We start from the raw sequence: 17,792 nt of genomic DNA, 5'->3' as shown, positions 1-17,792 counted from the left end.
GCTAAACCGCTTTTGATAACTTCGCAGTAGTTGACATTAATAACCTTTTGGAATAATGGATTTCAATAATCCAAACTATTAGCCATTGACAGACAACGGTCTCAACTTCAAAAATAACCAGTGGTGGTCGTAACTTTTCACATAATGTAAACTAATGGACCTTTACTAATAGAACCTTAATTTCTTTTTGTCCCCTTATCTTTTTCGGTTTAGTAAAAGTCAATTGGTTTAGAATATATGAAAAGATGGGACCACCACTGGTTTTTTTGAAGTTGGGAGCATTGCCGACTAACTGCTAATAGTTAGGATTATTAAGATCATCATTCCTAACCTTTTCGAACTTTTTTTCTTTAACAAATTATCCCCTAACAAAAATTGACACTTTTTCTGCTTTAGTTAACAATGCAAGAGAAGTGATTAGTCTTTAAAAAGTAGTCATCTTCCTCCCCGTTTCGTCACAACATTAGTGAGTGACCAATGTTGGTTGTCACCAAGTTTGGTAACTCATACCCTAGCGGTGTCAACTTTTCACTTTCAAAATAGTGTCAACTTTTCACTTTCAAAGGCATATGTTTGGGCTGAATTAGTTCTTTATATTTATTTGGAATAATAATAATAATAATAATCCTTATTAAATAACTATGAGTTCTACAGCTTCTCCCATCTTTGTTATTTCATATTTAATGCTCATTAAAGATATATCCCAAACTCTTACCGTTAGACCAAATGTTGTGGGGTGCGTATACAAGCCACGTCGGAAGGGCGGGTGCTAACACCGTCACGAGTTGGTGGTAAGGAGGGGTGCGTGTGAAAAGTGAAAGCCCATGTGTCCATTTTATATCTTTAAATTTCCAGATTTTACAATAATGTCTCTTGTTCACATTTCTTACCAGCATAATACACATGACGCACTGACACACTTTTTTAGGGGTGTGTGAGAAATGTGAAAGCCCCGAGTGCCCACGTGACACACTTTTTTTTCACATTTCACATGAACCACAACACATAACATAGTCTTGCTAGATATCTAGCACTTAGTTCCACAGAGATAATGTCACTAAGTTTTAAGACGCTTAGTGTATGTAGGGTCTCATCCTTAGAATGTTTCATCACTTTATTATTTATTGTGTCTGTTAGTAATGTGGATTTTGTTATTTTAGTTGAAGAAGCAGCAACATGGAGTTCAATCCAGAGCACGTGGACGTTGGGAACATGGGAAGGAGGAGCATAGAAGTATTCAGGTTCTGCGAATGCATGAAGAACCAAGCAGCCAAGGCCAAAGAAACAGCCGTTGATGGATGTCAAGAGTTCATGCCTTCAGGAGACGCTGGGACCATGGAAGCATTGATTTGTGCCGCATGCAGTTGCCATCGAAACTTTCACCGACGAGAGCGAGTGGAAAACCTGGCTGAGTTTCAGCCACCCATGAGGAGACAGTGGGAGTACTGTTGTCAGCACGGCCATACTGGATGCCCGTACATGCCACCGCCTCAACTCCACCAACCGCGTCCTCAACCATCTGCCAGGAGAGACAATGTGTCTGACCCTAGCTCCAGCGGTGGCAAGCGATTCCGAACAAAGTTCACTCAGGATCAGAAGGATCGGATGCTGGCTTTCGCACAGGGGTTAGGGTGGCACATTAAGAAGGAGAACGAGGCGGATGTTCAACAGTTCTGCGCAGACATGGGCATCAGCAAGAAAGTTTTCAAGGTCTGGATGCACAACAACAAGCACACTTTGGGTAAAGTGATCTAGTTATTCCAAACTCAGAAAAGCAAGGGGTTCTATGCTTGTTGACAATGTTTTATTATATGCTTCTGTTTGGATTTCTGGTAATGATCTTAATGATCTGATAACTTTATATCATCATTGCTCAAACTTAGACTATAAAGAGCATGCTTGATGTTTAAAATCTAAACGATTGAGAACTTGAAACAGTTATCTGATTCATGATTTGGTGTCAAACATGTCACACACAGTTTCACTCAGTAAAGAGGTAAAGGTTAATTCATGAGAGATGATGATGCTGCAAGTTTTTGAATTTTTTAGATTTCTAGGGGTGAATTGCTAAGGTAGCGTTTGTTTCACAGAATGGAATGGAATTGGAATGTATGTTTCATTTCATATATTGTTCGTTTCAACAAAAGAAGAAATTGGAATTGAACAACATACAAAAGTGAATCTACAATTCCATCCAGATTCCACATTATTCCATGAAACCAACCCTAAATGTTTCTAGTGTTGGAAATTTGGTGAAAATAGCATTTTTCACAAATATAGGAAAAACATTTTTCTCAATTTTGGACTAGAAATAAATATAAGAAACGAAGGAAATTTCATATATTTATTTGTGGGTTTGTGTTCTATGTTGGAAAAGCTTGGCAACGAACTAAATCACGTCCAAAATGGAGCTAAAATAAATGAGATATCGATGCTCAAAATTTTGTGTTTGAAACATTGAATGCTAAAAAATTGGAAAAGTGTAATTATGCGAACGATTCCTACATCTACTGCGTATTTCTGAAATAGAATTTTGTACACGCTTTGAGAAAATACTTAGAAATACTTAGCCACTTTACAAACCACTTTGAAATCCAAAAAAATTTGATGCTTCATCAGTTTTTATCTTCTAGCATTTCCTCATTTTTTTTCCATCTCTTTCATACACATTCTCAAACACCCAATTAAGTAACAAACATCAATTCAGCTGCAACATGATTCATCAACTTGTATTCATGTTCCATGAGAACTAAAGTTAGCCTTCACTAAGTTGCATTATCATTTTATTTGGATTAACAGAATTATGCATCTTGCTTCTTTAGCTTATAGACTAAAACTACATAAAGTGATCGAATACTTTTATATCAAAATATTATATAGAGTTAGGATTATGTATAAACGGTGCTAATTGTAAAAACAATAAGAACAAATCTGGGCCATTTAAGTTTTTAATGAATGGAGGCAGGGCCGGCTCTGGGCCCGGCAAACCCGTGCCGACGCCCGAGGCCCAAAAATATTGGTGGTCTAGTGGCAAAAACAATCTCAAAATAATGTAAAGGTCTCAAGTTTGAGTCTTTGCTTCATCACTAAGTTTTTATTTTTGTAATTCATTTACCATTAACCATAATTTTGACCCAATTTTTTTCGTCGCCCAAGGCCTAAATTTTTTCAAGAGTTTTCGAGGACGGCTCTGAATGGAGGGTATTGATTACACATAAGCCACCTACAATTACTTATTTGAATTAGTAGTTTTATCGGGATTTTAGTAATTATCCTAATTAAATTAAATAATAGAAATAAAATCAGAACTGATTATAAAATCAAAATACATTTTAAACCCTAATAAAAATGAAGATTACTATTCAATATCCTATCAGTACATTAACAAATAACAAATTTATACAACTAGTTTTTTTTACTATCGCCGCGTTGCGGCGAACGTCTTTTGTTGTTTAATCTGTGTTAAATGTGTTTTGAAATCACTACGAGCGCGTTGCGCACGGAAACCGCTAACAAGAATAAAAAGAAAATATAGAAAAAACACTAAAAGATAACCAAAAGAAAATCAATCAAAAAAGTTGTATGATAATAATGTTGTTCGTATGAAACCTGTGGTTAGAGATGAGCAAATGATACTGAGTACCGGTACCGAATTTCCCGAACCGAAAAATCTTAAGTACCAATTCGGTACGACTTTTGGCGTTCCTGGTACCGGTTCGCTACCGTTTTTTACCTTTATATACAGGTACCGTAATTGGTATTTTCGGTACCAGTACCGATTCGGTATTGGTTGGCACCGAACTCATTCCTAACCCTGAAAATAAAAAAAAGAAATCATTAAAAGTTGAAGAAAATAAAAACAAAGTTGCACGATACCGTTGTTGTTCATATGACACCTGTGATCAGGGATAAGCAAATGGTACCGGGTAGCAGTACTGAATTTTCCGAACTAAAAGATTTTAAAAATCAATTCGATACCGACTTTTGGTGTTTTCTGTATCAGGCTGGTGTCGGTTTTTAATTTTATGTACCAATATCCATACTGCCAGTACCGGTTGACAAAAGCTTATATAACTTAAAAAGTAAAGAAGATAATAAAACTATTAAAAAAATCATAATTCTACTATTAATATACAGGAGAATTTACTGTTAAAAGCATTCTACTATTAATATATAGGAGAATGATGAAAACAAAAGGTTGACAGTTTCCATTAAAAAACATGTAACAATTGAAGAAGAAAAATAAGAATATTTATGTGATCAAATCGATGGTCATGTATACTAAATTTTAGTTTGTGATATAGAAAAAGAATTCTTTTTGAAAATTGATTGTAACTTGATTTGCGTAAAATCCAACATATAAATTATATAAAATCAACCATTTTATATATTGATATTGAAAAAAATGTGTTTTTTGTATACTTTTGATTTTTTAGGATTAAAAAAGCTTAAATTTACAAAAGGAACAAATTAATGGCAAAAACCAACATAAATACAAAAGAAGAGAAGTTGACATGCCATGCCTACCCTCCAAACTTCACCCCAAGACCAAAACAACAAATCAGAAGACAAACACGGGGTTGTGCCACCAAGGCATTGGGGTCGTGTCCAACTCCAGAGTCCATGAAAAAAAGGACAAACAGAAGCAGACAAGAGACACGGGTGTCTCACCCTGTATTTCCCGGTGGGCCTGAACTTTTGAAGATACGTCAGTCTTCACTGGTAAATACAAATAACCTACACATTTTGAAAATATTTCAAAATCATTTTGTAACATCCCGAAAATATAAATTCTTAAATTTGCAATTAGGTTGCAAATAAATTAGTAAAATAAACTAACTAGGAATGACACTAACCTAGTTAGGTGATGACTTATGAGTAGTTAAGGAGTTAAAACAAAATACAAATGAAAGTTAGGGGGCTAAAAGTGTTTAAATTGAAATTAATATTAATAAAACAAAAAAAATTAAAAACTCAAACACACTGGTGTGTGTTGAGATCGAACCAGACAAGAGGGAAGGGGCGACCAGGCTCTTCAAAACCCTAATTCATACAAAACTCCTAAATTGAAGGTTCAAATCTGATCCAAAACGAAATCCGAGCTGAGATTAGTGATCCTCATTACAAGGGGGTTATAAGGTATGTAAAATTTGATAAAAATTCTCTATTTGAGATTCTCATGAATTTGGGGAATTCGAAATTTGGTGATGCATGATTGTTATTTGGATAGAATAGGAATGATATAGTGTCTAGGAGTAAAACATAGACAACAACATGTGAAATCATGTCTAAATTCTGGAAATTTCATGAATACATTGAAGGTCATTAATGGGTTTTGTGAGAAAATGATGAACACTAGGGTTTAGAATGCTATTCTAGTGTAAATTGATTCATAGAAACTGATTTCTGAAAATATGATGTTTAATTCTATATGTGATAGCTCAATTGATGTTAATCGAGGCTAAGTGACAAGCCATGAATTAGAATATAAAAGATATAAAATTCTGCCCTTTTAGTGTTCGTAGAAACGCCTCAAAGAAGGCTTGAAACTGAAATTTAAAGTTTTAAAAGCATAATTGTGGTGTTTGGGCGAATTATGCGATACATGATTGAAAAGAGTTCTAACCGCGACATGATTGAACTCTATAGGAAAAGATACCGGAGTGTCGAGTGGACAAGCCGGTGGCGATTTACGTTTGAAGGGCGTGCTCTAAAGGTATGTAACTTGACCCGTTACATTAAGTAAATTGTTGTTAAATTATGTATAGTCGTTTGTAGGATGGAAATTTGCGTTGATTGTAGCGACCATGATCGTTACTTGAATTAATAGGCTTAGAGTTAATAAGAACTCGTTTGGTTGTCATCATATTGGAGGATTCCACAAGGTGAGCCAATGGGTCGATTAGTTGTGTAAATTGTTGTATTAGTGTTTTAGCAATAACAATCACAAGAGCATTAAGCCATGCGATTGGTAAAGAAATGTGGGTGATGATAAGCCCCGGATGTTGGGTATAAAATCCCATAGGTTTACTAGTTAAAGGGTAGCTAATTGAGTGAAGTTAGAATGGGCCAAATAATTGCATAAGTGACTTTCAGTTGTTCAGCCCGTAAGTTAAAATTTTCGGTATGATTGTAATAGGCACGTTGGTAATGAATTTACAGACGTATAGGAAAAAGAATCACTTAAAACGGACTTACGACTCAAAAGATATGTTCCTTTAAAGTTGAAAATCTGAGTTTTCGGAGCTGGCAGTAAATGCAGGTCAAAAACCTGCATCTGCTGGAAAACCGTTCCCCCAGCGCCACGTGACAGGATCTCCTGTTCCTCCCGCGACACGCGACAGAACGACTAGAACCTGCCGCGACACGCGGCAGGGTAACTTTTGAAATTTTATTTTGTTTTTCATGTTTTGATGCTAGAACTTGTTTGTATGATTTAATTCATGGTCAAAACTAACATTTTGAATGGTTTTGACTTTAGGTGATAATAGGAATCTTACGGATGGCGATCAAGCAAGTAGTTGAAGAACCGAACACGAACTTTTGAACTTCCACGTTATCTTAACTTTGATAGACAATGTTTTTGGGATGTAAACATTTTGCTAAACAAATTATGAATATTTTAATTAGTCGGTAGTTGACTAATGTTTGGTTGCTTTAGAACCTTGTTTGGGAACTTATGTTTTAATTTAGACGCTTTTTAGTTTAAATTGTATGAATTTTCATTAAATTCAAGTAGAAATGAAACGGGTGTTACAAGTTGGTAATCAGAGCTTAAGGTTGTCAACGAAGTGTTCGGTTCAAGCTTGATCGATCGTCCGATAAGAATTAATTTATTGTTTTAGTAGATTTTATATTATGTAAGAAATGAGATGTGAATTGATGTGCATGGGAAAAGTGTGTTAACTCACTCAAACCCGGAAAGTGCACCAAAAGTGAACGGTTAAAGCAAGTTGGGAACTTGGCTAAACCGAAGCAAATAAAGCTATGTTATAAATGAAATGTTTAACGTTTAATGTAAACATTTCAGTTTTAAGATGTCGGAAAGAAACGATGATGATTCGGTGCAGACAAGCACCGAACAAATGAAAGAGATAATTGCCGAAGAAGTGGGGAAGGCAATTGAAGGTAGTCTATCCGGTTTTATTGACAAAATTCAAAACACGGTGTTGTCACTAGTTGAGGAACGAGTCAAAAGGTTGGAGGATAGTGTCAACCTTATGAAAGAGAAATCGGGAGAACGTAAAGGATGTTCGTACAAAGAATTTATGGCGTGAAAACCGCCAATCTACAACGGGGAGGTTGACCCGATAATTTGCCAAAGATGGTTGAGTGACGTTGAAGGGGTGCTTGAAAGAACCCATTGTGACGAAAGTGACTTTGTTGCTTACAGAACGGGTCAGTTGAGAGGTCAAGCCAAAGATTGGTGGGACAATAAAAAGAATGAAATAGGGGCCGAAGCGGCGAGGGCCATGACATGGGAGGAGTTTAAGACGCCGTTTCTTAAACATCATAGTCCCAAGGCGGTCATTAATAGAATCAAGGAAGAGTTCATGCAACTTAGGCACAAGGGCGAGACCATAGACAAGATTACGGCGACGTTTATGGATAAGATGAAGTTTTGCAATGATTGGTGACGAATGAACAACAGAAGATATACTACTACTATAACATGTTGAGCGCCGAGTTAGGAAGTTTATGACTCCTTCAAAATACGAGACCCTTACCGAGATCACAAACGTTGCTCGGGAACGGGAAATCGAGTTGAAGAAACAAGTTGAAAGGGGTGAGCGAAGGGCACAGGATGTGAATCCAAGCCCTACAAAGAAAGCTCGAACTGTGGAATTGGGAAAGAAGGTTGATGCTAAAGGTGGGTCACCAAGTTGTAAAGTGTGTGGAAAAGGGCACAAGGGAGAACACCGCTTCAAAGACAAGCCGTGTCCCATATGTGGGAAGACGGGACACACTGCATCGTTATGTCTGGGAAAGGTTTCCGTTTGTTATAAATGTTATCAGCCCGGCTACAAAAAGTCCAAATGCCCAGACTTAGTTGGAAAGAGAGATGTTAAAGAATCTCCAGCAGAAGCTCCAAAGGCGAAGGCTAGGTCCTTCCAACTTACCGCGGTTGAAGCGAAAACAGAACATGATGTGGTCTCAGGTACATTCACAATAAACTCAATTCCTGCGCGTGTATTGTTTTATACGGGTGCGAATAAATCCTTCATTTCACATGGATTTATTCGACATCCTTCATTTGTATTGATGAAATTATCTGTGCCCTTAGAAGTTGAAATAGGGGATAATAAAAGTTTCATAGTTTACGATATTTGTGGAGGCTGCAAGTTAAGCATCGATGATGAAGAATACTCGATAGACCTAATCCCGATGTCAATGGGGGAGTTTCAAGTAGTAGTTGGGATGGATTGGCTATCTTAGCACCACGCAAAGGTCGTGTGTTTTCGTAAGGAGATAAAGTTAACATCTACGAGCGGAAAAAACGTCACTATCTGTAGCAAAAAAGAAGGTAACCCCATAATATGCTCGATATTGAAAGCTCACAAGTTTATAAAGCAAGGATGTAAGGCATTTATGATATATGCGAATGAGCCCGAGAAAGAATCACTGAAGATTGGAGATGTACCGGTAGTACGAGACTACGAAGATGTGTTTCCGGAAGATTTACCGGGGATACCGCCCGAACAGGAAGTAGAGTTCGGGATCGAATTGATTCCAGGCGCAAAACCCGTAGCTAAAGCACCGTACCGACTCGCGCCGTCGGAATTACAAGATTTGATGTCCCAGATTCAAGACCTGCTCGACAAAGGATTCATAAGGCCGAGTGTGTCTCCTTGGGGCGCACCGGTACTGTTCATGAAAAAGAAAGACGGAAGCATGCGCATGTGTATCGATTACCGGGAGTTAAACAAACTCACGGTAAAGAATCGATACCCGCTTCCGAGGATAGATGATTTATTCGACCAATTACAAGGTGTAAACTGGTTTTCAAAAATTGACCTTAGGTCGGGGTATCACCAACTAAAGGTCAAGGAGGAAGATGTGCCGAAGACGGCTTTCCGCACACGATGCGGACATTACGAGTTTCTCGTGATGTAATTTGGGCTGACAAATGCACCCGCGCCTTTCATGGACCTAATGAACCGGGTTTGCAAGCCAATGTTGGATAAATCGGTCTTCGTATTTATTGATGATATTTTGGTGTATTCGAAAAGTGAAGCTGAACATGCACACCACTTACAAGAGGTGTTAGAGACACTTAGGCGAGAAAGGTTGCGTGCAAAATTCTCTAAGTGTGCCTTTTGGTTACGAGAGGTGCAATTCCTTGGCCACATCATAAGTGCCGATGGAACATTGGTAGATCCGTCAAAGATCGAGGCCGTGTCGAAATGGAATCCCCCAAAGAACCCTTCGGAAATTAGAAGCTTCTTAGGGCTTGCGGGGTATTATAGGAGATTCATTCAAGATTTCTCCAAGATTGCGTCGCCACTAACAAAGTTAACCCAGAAGGAAGAAAAGTTCATTTGGGGTGTTGAACAAGAAAGGGTGTTTCAGACGCTAAAAGAGAAGTTAACTCAAGCTCTAGTATTAACATTATCGGACGGAGTCGAGGACTTGGTGGTTTATTCAGATGCCTCATTATCGGGGCTAGGATGTGTTCTGATGCAACGGGGCAAAGTTATAGCTTATGCCTCGAGGCAATTGAAGATACATGAAAAGAAATATCCCACGCATGATCTCGAATTAGCTATGGTGGTGTTTGCGTTAAAAATATGGAGACACTATTTGTATGGGGTAAAATGCACCATATTCACCGATCACAAGAGCTTAAAATACTTCTTCGATCAGAAGGAGTTAAATATGCGACAGAAGAGATGGTTAGAAACAGTGAAGGATTTTGACTGTGAAATACACTACCATCCTGGAAAAGCCAATGTGGTGGCGGATGCTCTAAGCAGAAAGGCGGACTATGTCCCAATACGAGTGAGGTCGATGCAGCTTGTGGTGACCTCGGGTATACTTGAACGTATCCGAGAAGCGCAAGTAGAAGCAGTGAATGAGGAGAATTGGAAGAAAGAACGAACAATCGGCCAGTTAAAAGACTTGTCGGATGGAAAGAACGGGTTGAAGACTCGATCCGGGAGAATATGGGTTCCAAATACTTGTGGGGTGAAGATGCTTCTACTTGATAAAGCTCATAAATCCTGATATTCTATTTATCCGAGTGCGACCAAGATGTACAATGATCTGAAACAAAACTATTGGTGGCCCGGAATGAAGAGGGATGTGGTAAACTATGTGGAGAAGTGCTTGACTTGCTTACAAGTCAAGGCGGAACACCAGAAACCATATGGAAAACTGCAATCTTTGGAGATCCTGGTTTGGAAATGGGAACATATCACTATGGACCTATTGACCAAACTACCTAAAACGATTCGGGGATTCGATGCTATATGGGTAATTGTGGATAGATTGACGAAGAGTGCACATTATATTCCTATACGCGAAACATATACTTCGGAAAAGATGTCCGAGGTATATACAAACGAAATAGTGGCACGTCACGGAGTACCGGTATCCATTGTGTCGGATAGAGATACCCGGTTTACTTCAAATTTTTGGCGAGATTTTCAAGAACAAATGGGAACGAAACTCTTCATCAGCACCGCCTACCATCCTCAAACAGATGGGCAGAGTGAAAGAACAATACAGACGCTAGAGGATATGTTATGGGCACGTATCATCATCTTCGATGGAAGCTGGGATGTTTATCTACCCTTGGCCGAATTTTCGTATAACAATAGTTACCATTCGAGTATCGGCATGGCACCTTACGAGATGCTATATGGTAGAAAGTGCATAACCCCGGTGTGTTGGGGTGAAGTGGGTCCGCGTGAATTGGCACATAAAGACATAATTCAGGCCACTAATGAGAAAATTGAAGTGGTACGAGCCCATTTGAAAGCAGCCCAAGATAGGCAAAAGTCTTATGCCGATAAAAGACGATGACAATTGAATTTCAGATAGGCAACATGGTTATGTTAAAAGTTTCCCCATGGAAGGGCGTAATCAGATTCAGAAAAAGGGGGAAACTAAGCCCGAGGTTTATCGGGCCATTTAAAATCATCGAACGAGTTGGCAAGGTGGCTTATCGCCTCGAGCTACCTGAAGAGTTGAGTAGGATACATGGCACATTTCACGTGTCGCAATTGCGGAAATGTCTAGCAGAGGAAACAACTTATATCCATTACGACGATATCGAGGTGGATGATAGCCTGAATTGTGCGGTAAGGCCATTAGAGATTTTAGATCGAAAGGTCAAGCACTTGCGAAACAAACAAATCGATCAAGTCAAGATCAAGTGGGAGCATAGGAAAGGTTCGGACACTACGTGGGAGTCCGAAGAGGAGATGCGACGTCTCTACCCTACATTATTCAGTACGTACTTTAGTTTCGGGGACAAAACCCTTTTAAAGGGGTGGACTTGTAACATCCCGAAAATATAAATTCTTAAATTTGCAATTAGGTTGCAAATAATTTAGTAAAATAAACTAACTAGGAATGACACTAACCTAGTTAGGTGATGACTTATGAGTAGTTAAGGAGTTAAAACAGAATACAAGTGAAAGTTGAGGGGCCAAAAGTGTTTAAATTGAAAAATAATATTAATAAAACAAAAAAATAAAAACTCAAACACACTGGCGTGTGTTGATATCGAACCAGACAAGAGGGAAGGGGTGACCAGGCTCTTCAAAACCCTAATTCACACAAAACTCCTAAATTGAAGGTTCAAATCTGATCCAAAACAAAATCCGAGCTGAGATTAGTGGTCCTCATTGCAAGGGGGTTATAAGGTATGTAAAATTTGATGAAAATTCTCTATTTGAGATTCTCATGAATTTGGGGAATTCGAAATTTGGTGATGCATGATTGTTATTTGGATAAAATAGGAATGATATAGTGTCTAGGAGTAAAACCTAGACAACAACATGTGAAATCAAGTCTAAATTCTGGAAATTTCATGAATACATTGAAGGTCATTCATGGGTTTTGTGAGAAAATGATGAACACTAGGGTTTAGAATGTTATTCTAGTGTAAATTGATTCATAGAAACTGATTTCTGAAAATATGATGTTTAATTCTATATGTGATAGCTCAATTGATGTTAATCGAGGCTAAGTGACAAGCCATGAGTTAGAATATAAAAGATATAAAATTCTTCCCTTTTAGTGTTCGTAGAAACGCCTCAAAGAAGGCTTGAAACTAAAATTTAAAGTTTTAAAAGCATAATTGTGGTGTTTGGGCGAATTATGCGATATATGATTGAAAAGAGTTCTAACCGCGACATGATTGAACTCTATAGGAAAAGCTACCGGAGCGTCGAGTGGACAAGCCGGTGGCGATTTACGTTTGAAGGGCGTGCTCTAAAGGTATGTAACTTGACCCATTACATTAAGTGAATTGTTGTTAAATTATGTATAGTCGTTTGTAGGATGGAAATTTGTGTTGATTGTAGCGACCATGATCGTTACTTGAATTAATAGGCTTAGAGTTAATAAGAACCCCTTTGGTAGACATCATATTGGAGGATTCCACAAGGTGAGCCAATGGGTCGATTAGTTGTGTAAATTGTTGTATTAGTGTTTTAGTAAATTAACAATGGCAATAACAATCACAAGAGCATTAAGCCATGAGATTGGTAAAGAAATGCGGGTGATGATAAGCCCTGGATGTTGGGTATAAAGTGCCATAGGTTTAGTAGTTAAAGGGTAGCTAATTGAGTGAAGTTAGAATGGGCCGAATAATTGCATAAGTGACTTTTATTTGTTTGGCCCGTAAGTTAAAATTTTCGGTATGATGATTGTAATAGGCACGTTGGTAATGAATTTACAGACGTCTAGGTAAAAGAATCACCTAAAACGGACTTACGAGTCAAAAGATATGCTCCTTTGAAGTTGAAACTCTGAGTTTTCAGAGCTGGCAGTAAATGCAGGTCAAAAACCTGCATCTGTTGGAAAACCGTTCCCCCCGCGCCACGCGACAAGATCTCGTGTTCCTCCCGCGACACGCGACAGCTGCCACGGCACGCGACAGAACGACTAGAACCTGCCGCGACACGCGGCATGGTAACTTTTGAAATTTTATTTTGTTTTTCATATTTTGATGCTAGAACTTGTTTGTATGATTTAATTCATGGTCAAAACTAACATTTTGAATGGTTTTGACTTTAGGTGATAATGGGAATCTTACGGATGGCGGTCAAGCAAGTAGTTAAAGAACCGAACACGAACTTTTGAACTTCCGCGTTATCTTAACTTTGATAGACAATGTTTTTGGGATGTAAACGTTTTGCTAAACAAATTATGAATATTTGAATTAATCGGTAGTTGACTAATGTTTGGTTACTTTAGAACCTTGTTTGGGAACTTATGTTTTAATTTAGACGCTTTTTAGTTTAAATTGTATGAATTTTCATTAAATTCAAGTAGAACTGAAACGGGTGTTACACATTTTAAGTGCGCTAGGCACATGCATTTTCATAAATAACTTGGTATAAAATATATCTCTTGTATTCGGTATTACATGCTTGTCAATACATATGGGGCCCGGTACTAAACACCGATAACATGGTTAACCGACACGCCACTTTAACACATAAAGGTATCCCCAATATGGTTAAGAAAATATTTTAGGATAGCATTAGCATTTGTTGGGTGTATGCGTACACCTCGTTCTTACGTCGTGGCCATTTGCAATTAAATGAGCCGAGGATATCAAGGAAACGGTCGCATTAACCCCCAATATTTAAGTTATCAAGCAAAACGAATTAAAACGGGTTATGTAGAATTTTTAGACCCAATCCGTCATTGATTCGATACCCAACCAAGCGGTAATAATTTACCGTATCCTAAGCCCGTATAGGAAAAATAGGTTAAGAGTATTTACCTGGCTTAAAGTTTTACAATCTAAGACAAACATATAAGCACAACCGATATAACAAAACAACTTAGCAAGGTTGCAATCTACTAGATGCCCTAGTCTGGAATGAATGGTATAATAACCAATTAGAATGTTAACGGATCCTATTTAAGTCATAGACTTGGACCGATTAACTTATAATATAAAGAAAACGGTACGGTATGCTAGATTAAGCGGTGACCGTAAAGAATGTAGTTTAAACCCTCACAAGTACTAAGAATTGTATAATATGGGTAAACAAATATACATTCTGGAATTTGAAAGAAATTTGAGGAACTTTGACCGAATTCGGTTAACTTACGTTAACTAAGTTACACAAGTCAACCATGCGTGCATAGGCGGTATCGGGTGATCGGATAAGTCATAAATAAGTTCATTATGCCAAAACATTATAATTATGTTACCACATCAGTTGGTTTAGAAAATTATATGTACATTGCATTTTAAAACCATTCTATGCTCAACAGGGCATTTTGGTCAACATTATGGCATATTACATAAACTTGTATAAAAACTCGACAACTGATTATGATCAAGTAGTATAACCTCAGAGGGTTATCCAATACATAGATATGATCATAATGCAACTTCAAATCAGTAGCTAAGTTGGCTAATTCGGGTCAGAATCGAAAGTCGAAGCCGAAGTTAAACTGCTTGACTTTCGGTTGTGAACCAAGCTCAAAACTGGAAATGACGGGCTGAACATGCTTAGACATGTTATAATATTATTTACCAACTGATTTGGTGTAAAAAATATGTGTTTTAACATTTATAAGTATTCCGAAAAACTACGTTTTGACTTTTTATTAAACATAACTTTGACCCGTCATTTAACCAATTTAACGTGATCTTCAGGAGGTGCCCTTTTGAGGGATTATCACCTACCTTATTATGATCACGTAGCCATTTTCGATTCGAACAATGGATAGACCATAATGGTCTTAACCGAAAGTCAAAGTAAAAGTCAATTTAATTGACTTTCGCGGCTAAATACTCAGCCAATAAAATGAAATGAGCAGAGAATGTGTCACACCCTGCTACTAGCGGAAGCGTATTGTGTGTGACGTAAGAAAGGTAATCATTGCATCCAAATGTGTAAACATAATAAACAACAACGATTCCATAGATATATTGTTTTTCAAACAAAGTTTACAAGTTTCCAACATAGTTTCAAGTTCACCAACGTTCACAACGTTAAACATGACATAGTTTAAGTTATGTTACACAACACAAAGTTTGTTTTTAACATAAACATAGTGATGTTTTGTCCCCTATATACCCATACGAAGTTGAGATATAAAATACAAACCCTCCAAAAGCGGCTATCGTTGTCATTAACTTTCCTGTTTCCCGTAGTGTATCACCGGCTCAAGACTTGTTTCCTGAAATACATGTAGTTTTAAAAAGTCAACAAAAGTTGAGAGAGTTCATGCAGTTATTGTTATCATATGAAATCTTTGTATTCTTGTAATGAAATCCTGGTATGTTATTAGCATTTATGGAGTTTAAGGATCTATCAGTGGGTAGCGAGCCCCTTGACATAATGTACCATAAGTATGCAACCAACCCGAGACAACTTTGACATTTCTGGGATCATAAAAGCACTCCAGGGTATACTAACCAGGAGTGGAGCGTGTTTCAAGCTCAATAGATCTACACCTTTTGCACCTTGGTCACTAAGTGATTAATGGTTACTATGCCATCATTCTACTTATGTACATTGATCGTGTTATCATCTAAACCCATAGCTAACATACCCATAGTTGTAACATGTATTTCCCCTCGATTGTTTTAAAAACAAAACATTGAAATCATTGAAAGGGGGGAGATGAACTCACAATTTTGTGTTCCGTATATTGTGATATCGTAGTAAGCGTCCGTATGTGTGGTTAACCTACACGTGTACTAACTTTATTAGACCCTAGGTCTTATTGGACCTCGTACAAGTTGTTCATCTTGAATTCTTATTATGTTTTCACTTGTCATTTTGGAACAACTTTGTATTTTAGAGTCTTGGTAGTTTGTTCGTTCACTTGTTATGTATATAGATTTCATAGGTGCATGCATATATTTTATATGTATTGAATTATATGTGAACGGCTTCTCCCTGCACATCTCCTCGTGCTTCGCACGCGTGTCATTGGGCTGAACCTATGTCATTAGGACTAAACCCTGTCTTTGGGTTTATCCCACGTTTCTATGTCATTGGGGTTTAAGCCACGTTTCTATAGTAATTTGGGTACTAGCCCATGTATTTTATCATTGGGCCCCAGCCCATGCATCTTAGCAATTTGGGCCTAGCCCAAATATTTTATCATTGGGCCCCAGCCCATGCATCTTAGTAATTTGGGCCTAGCCAAAATATTTTATCATTGGGCTTAGAGGTGTACAAAAAAACCGGTTTTAGAACCGAAACCGGTTTTTTTTAACCGGTTTTATAACCGAACCGCCGGTTATAGACCGGTTAGGATTCTTGGTATGAAAAACCGGTTAATAACCGAAACCGGTTTTTAAAAAAAACCGGTTAAACCGGCTAAAAACCGGTTATTTTTGGCAAAAACCAGTTAAAAAACGATCCCAACCGGTTACACCGGTTATTGTTTTTTACTTGAAAAACCGGTTAGTAACCGAAACCGGTTATTAACAAAACCGGTTTTCATTTTGGATGAAAAAAACTGGTTCTGTTAATAACCGAAACCGGTTTTTGAAAAAAACCAATTTTATACCTCTAATTGGGCCCCAACCCATGTATCTTAGCAATTTGGGCCTAACCCAAATATTTTATCATTGGGCTCCAGCCCATGTATCTTAGCAATTTGGGCCTAGCCCAAATATTTTATCATTGGGTCCTAGCCCATGTATTTTAGTAATTTGGGCCTATCCCAAATATTTTATCATTGGGCCCTAGCCCATGTATTTTAGTAATTTGGGCCTAGCCCAACTTGATTTCTAGGAGTCCATATATTTAACAATCTTGCATTTTGTAAAAAAAAATTACTAAATATGTAATTTCTGTTAGTACATGCATCTGTCGACTTCGTCTTGTATCGAGTCTTTGTACTAGTTTGATTAGATCAGGGCACGTTGTTCGAGAAAATAGGAGGTTTTAGGTATATTTGACGTAATTCCGCTTGAAAGTGGCATGTGCACTTTCAAGCGAAATCAAAGATATGTAATTCTGCTTGAGTTTATTGTGGAGATTTCGCTTGAACTAGAGATTCAGCTTGAGCATGTTCAAGCGGAATCAGGTCCCTATAAATAGTCACTCGAGCGGAATCATTAGCAACTTTTGTGGATTTGGATACCGAGGTGCTCCCGGTTTATCCTTTTGTTGTAATCGTTGTTAAATCAATTAGAAATGTGTTTAAAGTGAATTACAAGCTGTTTCGAAGTCTGTTTCTTATTTTCCGCATCTGAAACAGATCAAAACTCCTCTGAACGACTCGTTCGGGTCATCATACGATCCTACATCTGGTATCAGAGCACAGGAGGAGGAATACTTACCGATTCAGCTCATAATTTCTGTTTTTCTACCCCTTCTTTTCAAAATTAACAACTTTTCACGGTTAAAATCGGCTAATTTTCACACATATTGTGTAAAACTGCATTTTAACAAACCCTTGAAAATTTCAGCATAAAATTCAACTTAAAAATGACTAAAATGGACCATAGTTCTTATTCCGCTTGAACGTACATCTGTGGTTCCGCTCGAGATTGCTTATTCCGCTTGAGATTTTCAAGCGAAACCTGTGATTTCGCTTCAACATTGTGTGATTCCGCTCGAAAGTTGATATTT

The 17,792-nt window shown here is 37.8% G+C and overlaps 1 protein-coding gene across 1 annotated transcript; it reads left to right on the top strand.

Annotated features, from left to right (window-relative positions):
* Positions 1 to 1,169: 1,169 nt before the first annotated feature.
* LOC110874402 (zinc-finger homeodomain protein 2) lies at positions 1,170 to 2,023 on the top strand. Its single transcript, XM_022123089.1, has one exon. It carries the CDS (start codon positions 1,177 to 1,179, stop codon positions 1,753 to 1,755), a length of 579 nt encoding a protein of 192 aa, XP_021978781.1. The 5' UTR covers positions 1,170 to 1,176; the 3' UTR covers positions 1,756 to 2,023.
* Positions 2,024 to 17,792: the final 15,769 nt, after the last annotated feature.

This window comes from Helianthus annuus, chromosome 9, assembly GCF_002127325.2.
Source record: "Helianthus annuus cultivar XRQ/B chromosome 9, HanXRQr2.0-SUNRISE, whole genome shotgun sequence".
NCBI classification, from domain to species: Eukaryota; Viridiplantae; Streptophyta; class Magnoliopsida; order Asterales; family Asteraceae; genus Helianthus; species Helianthus annuus.
This window is presented reverse-complemented; position numbering and strand designations above follow the sequence as displayed.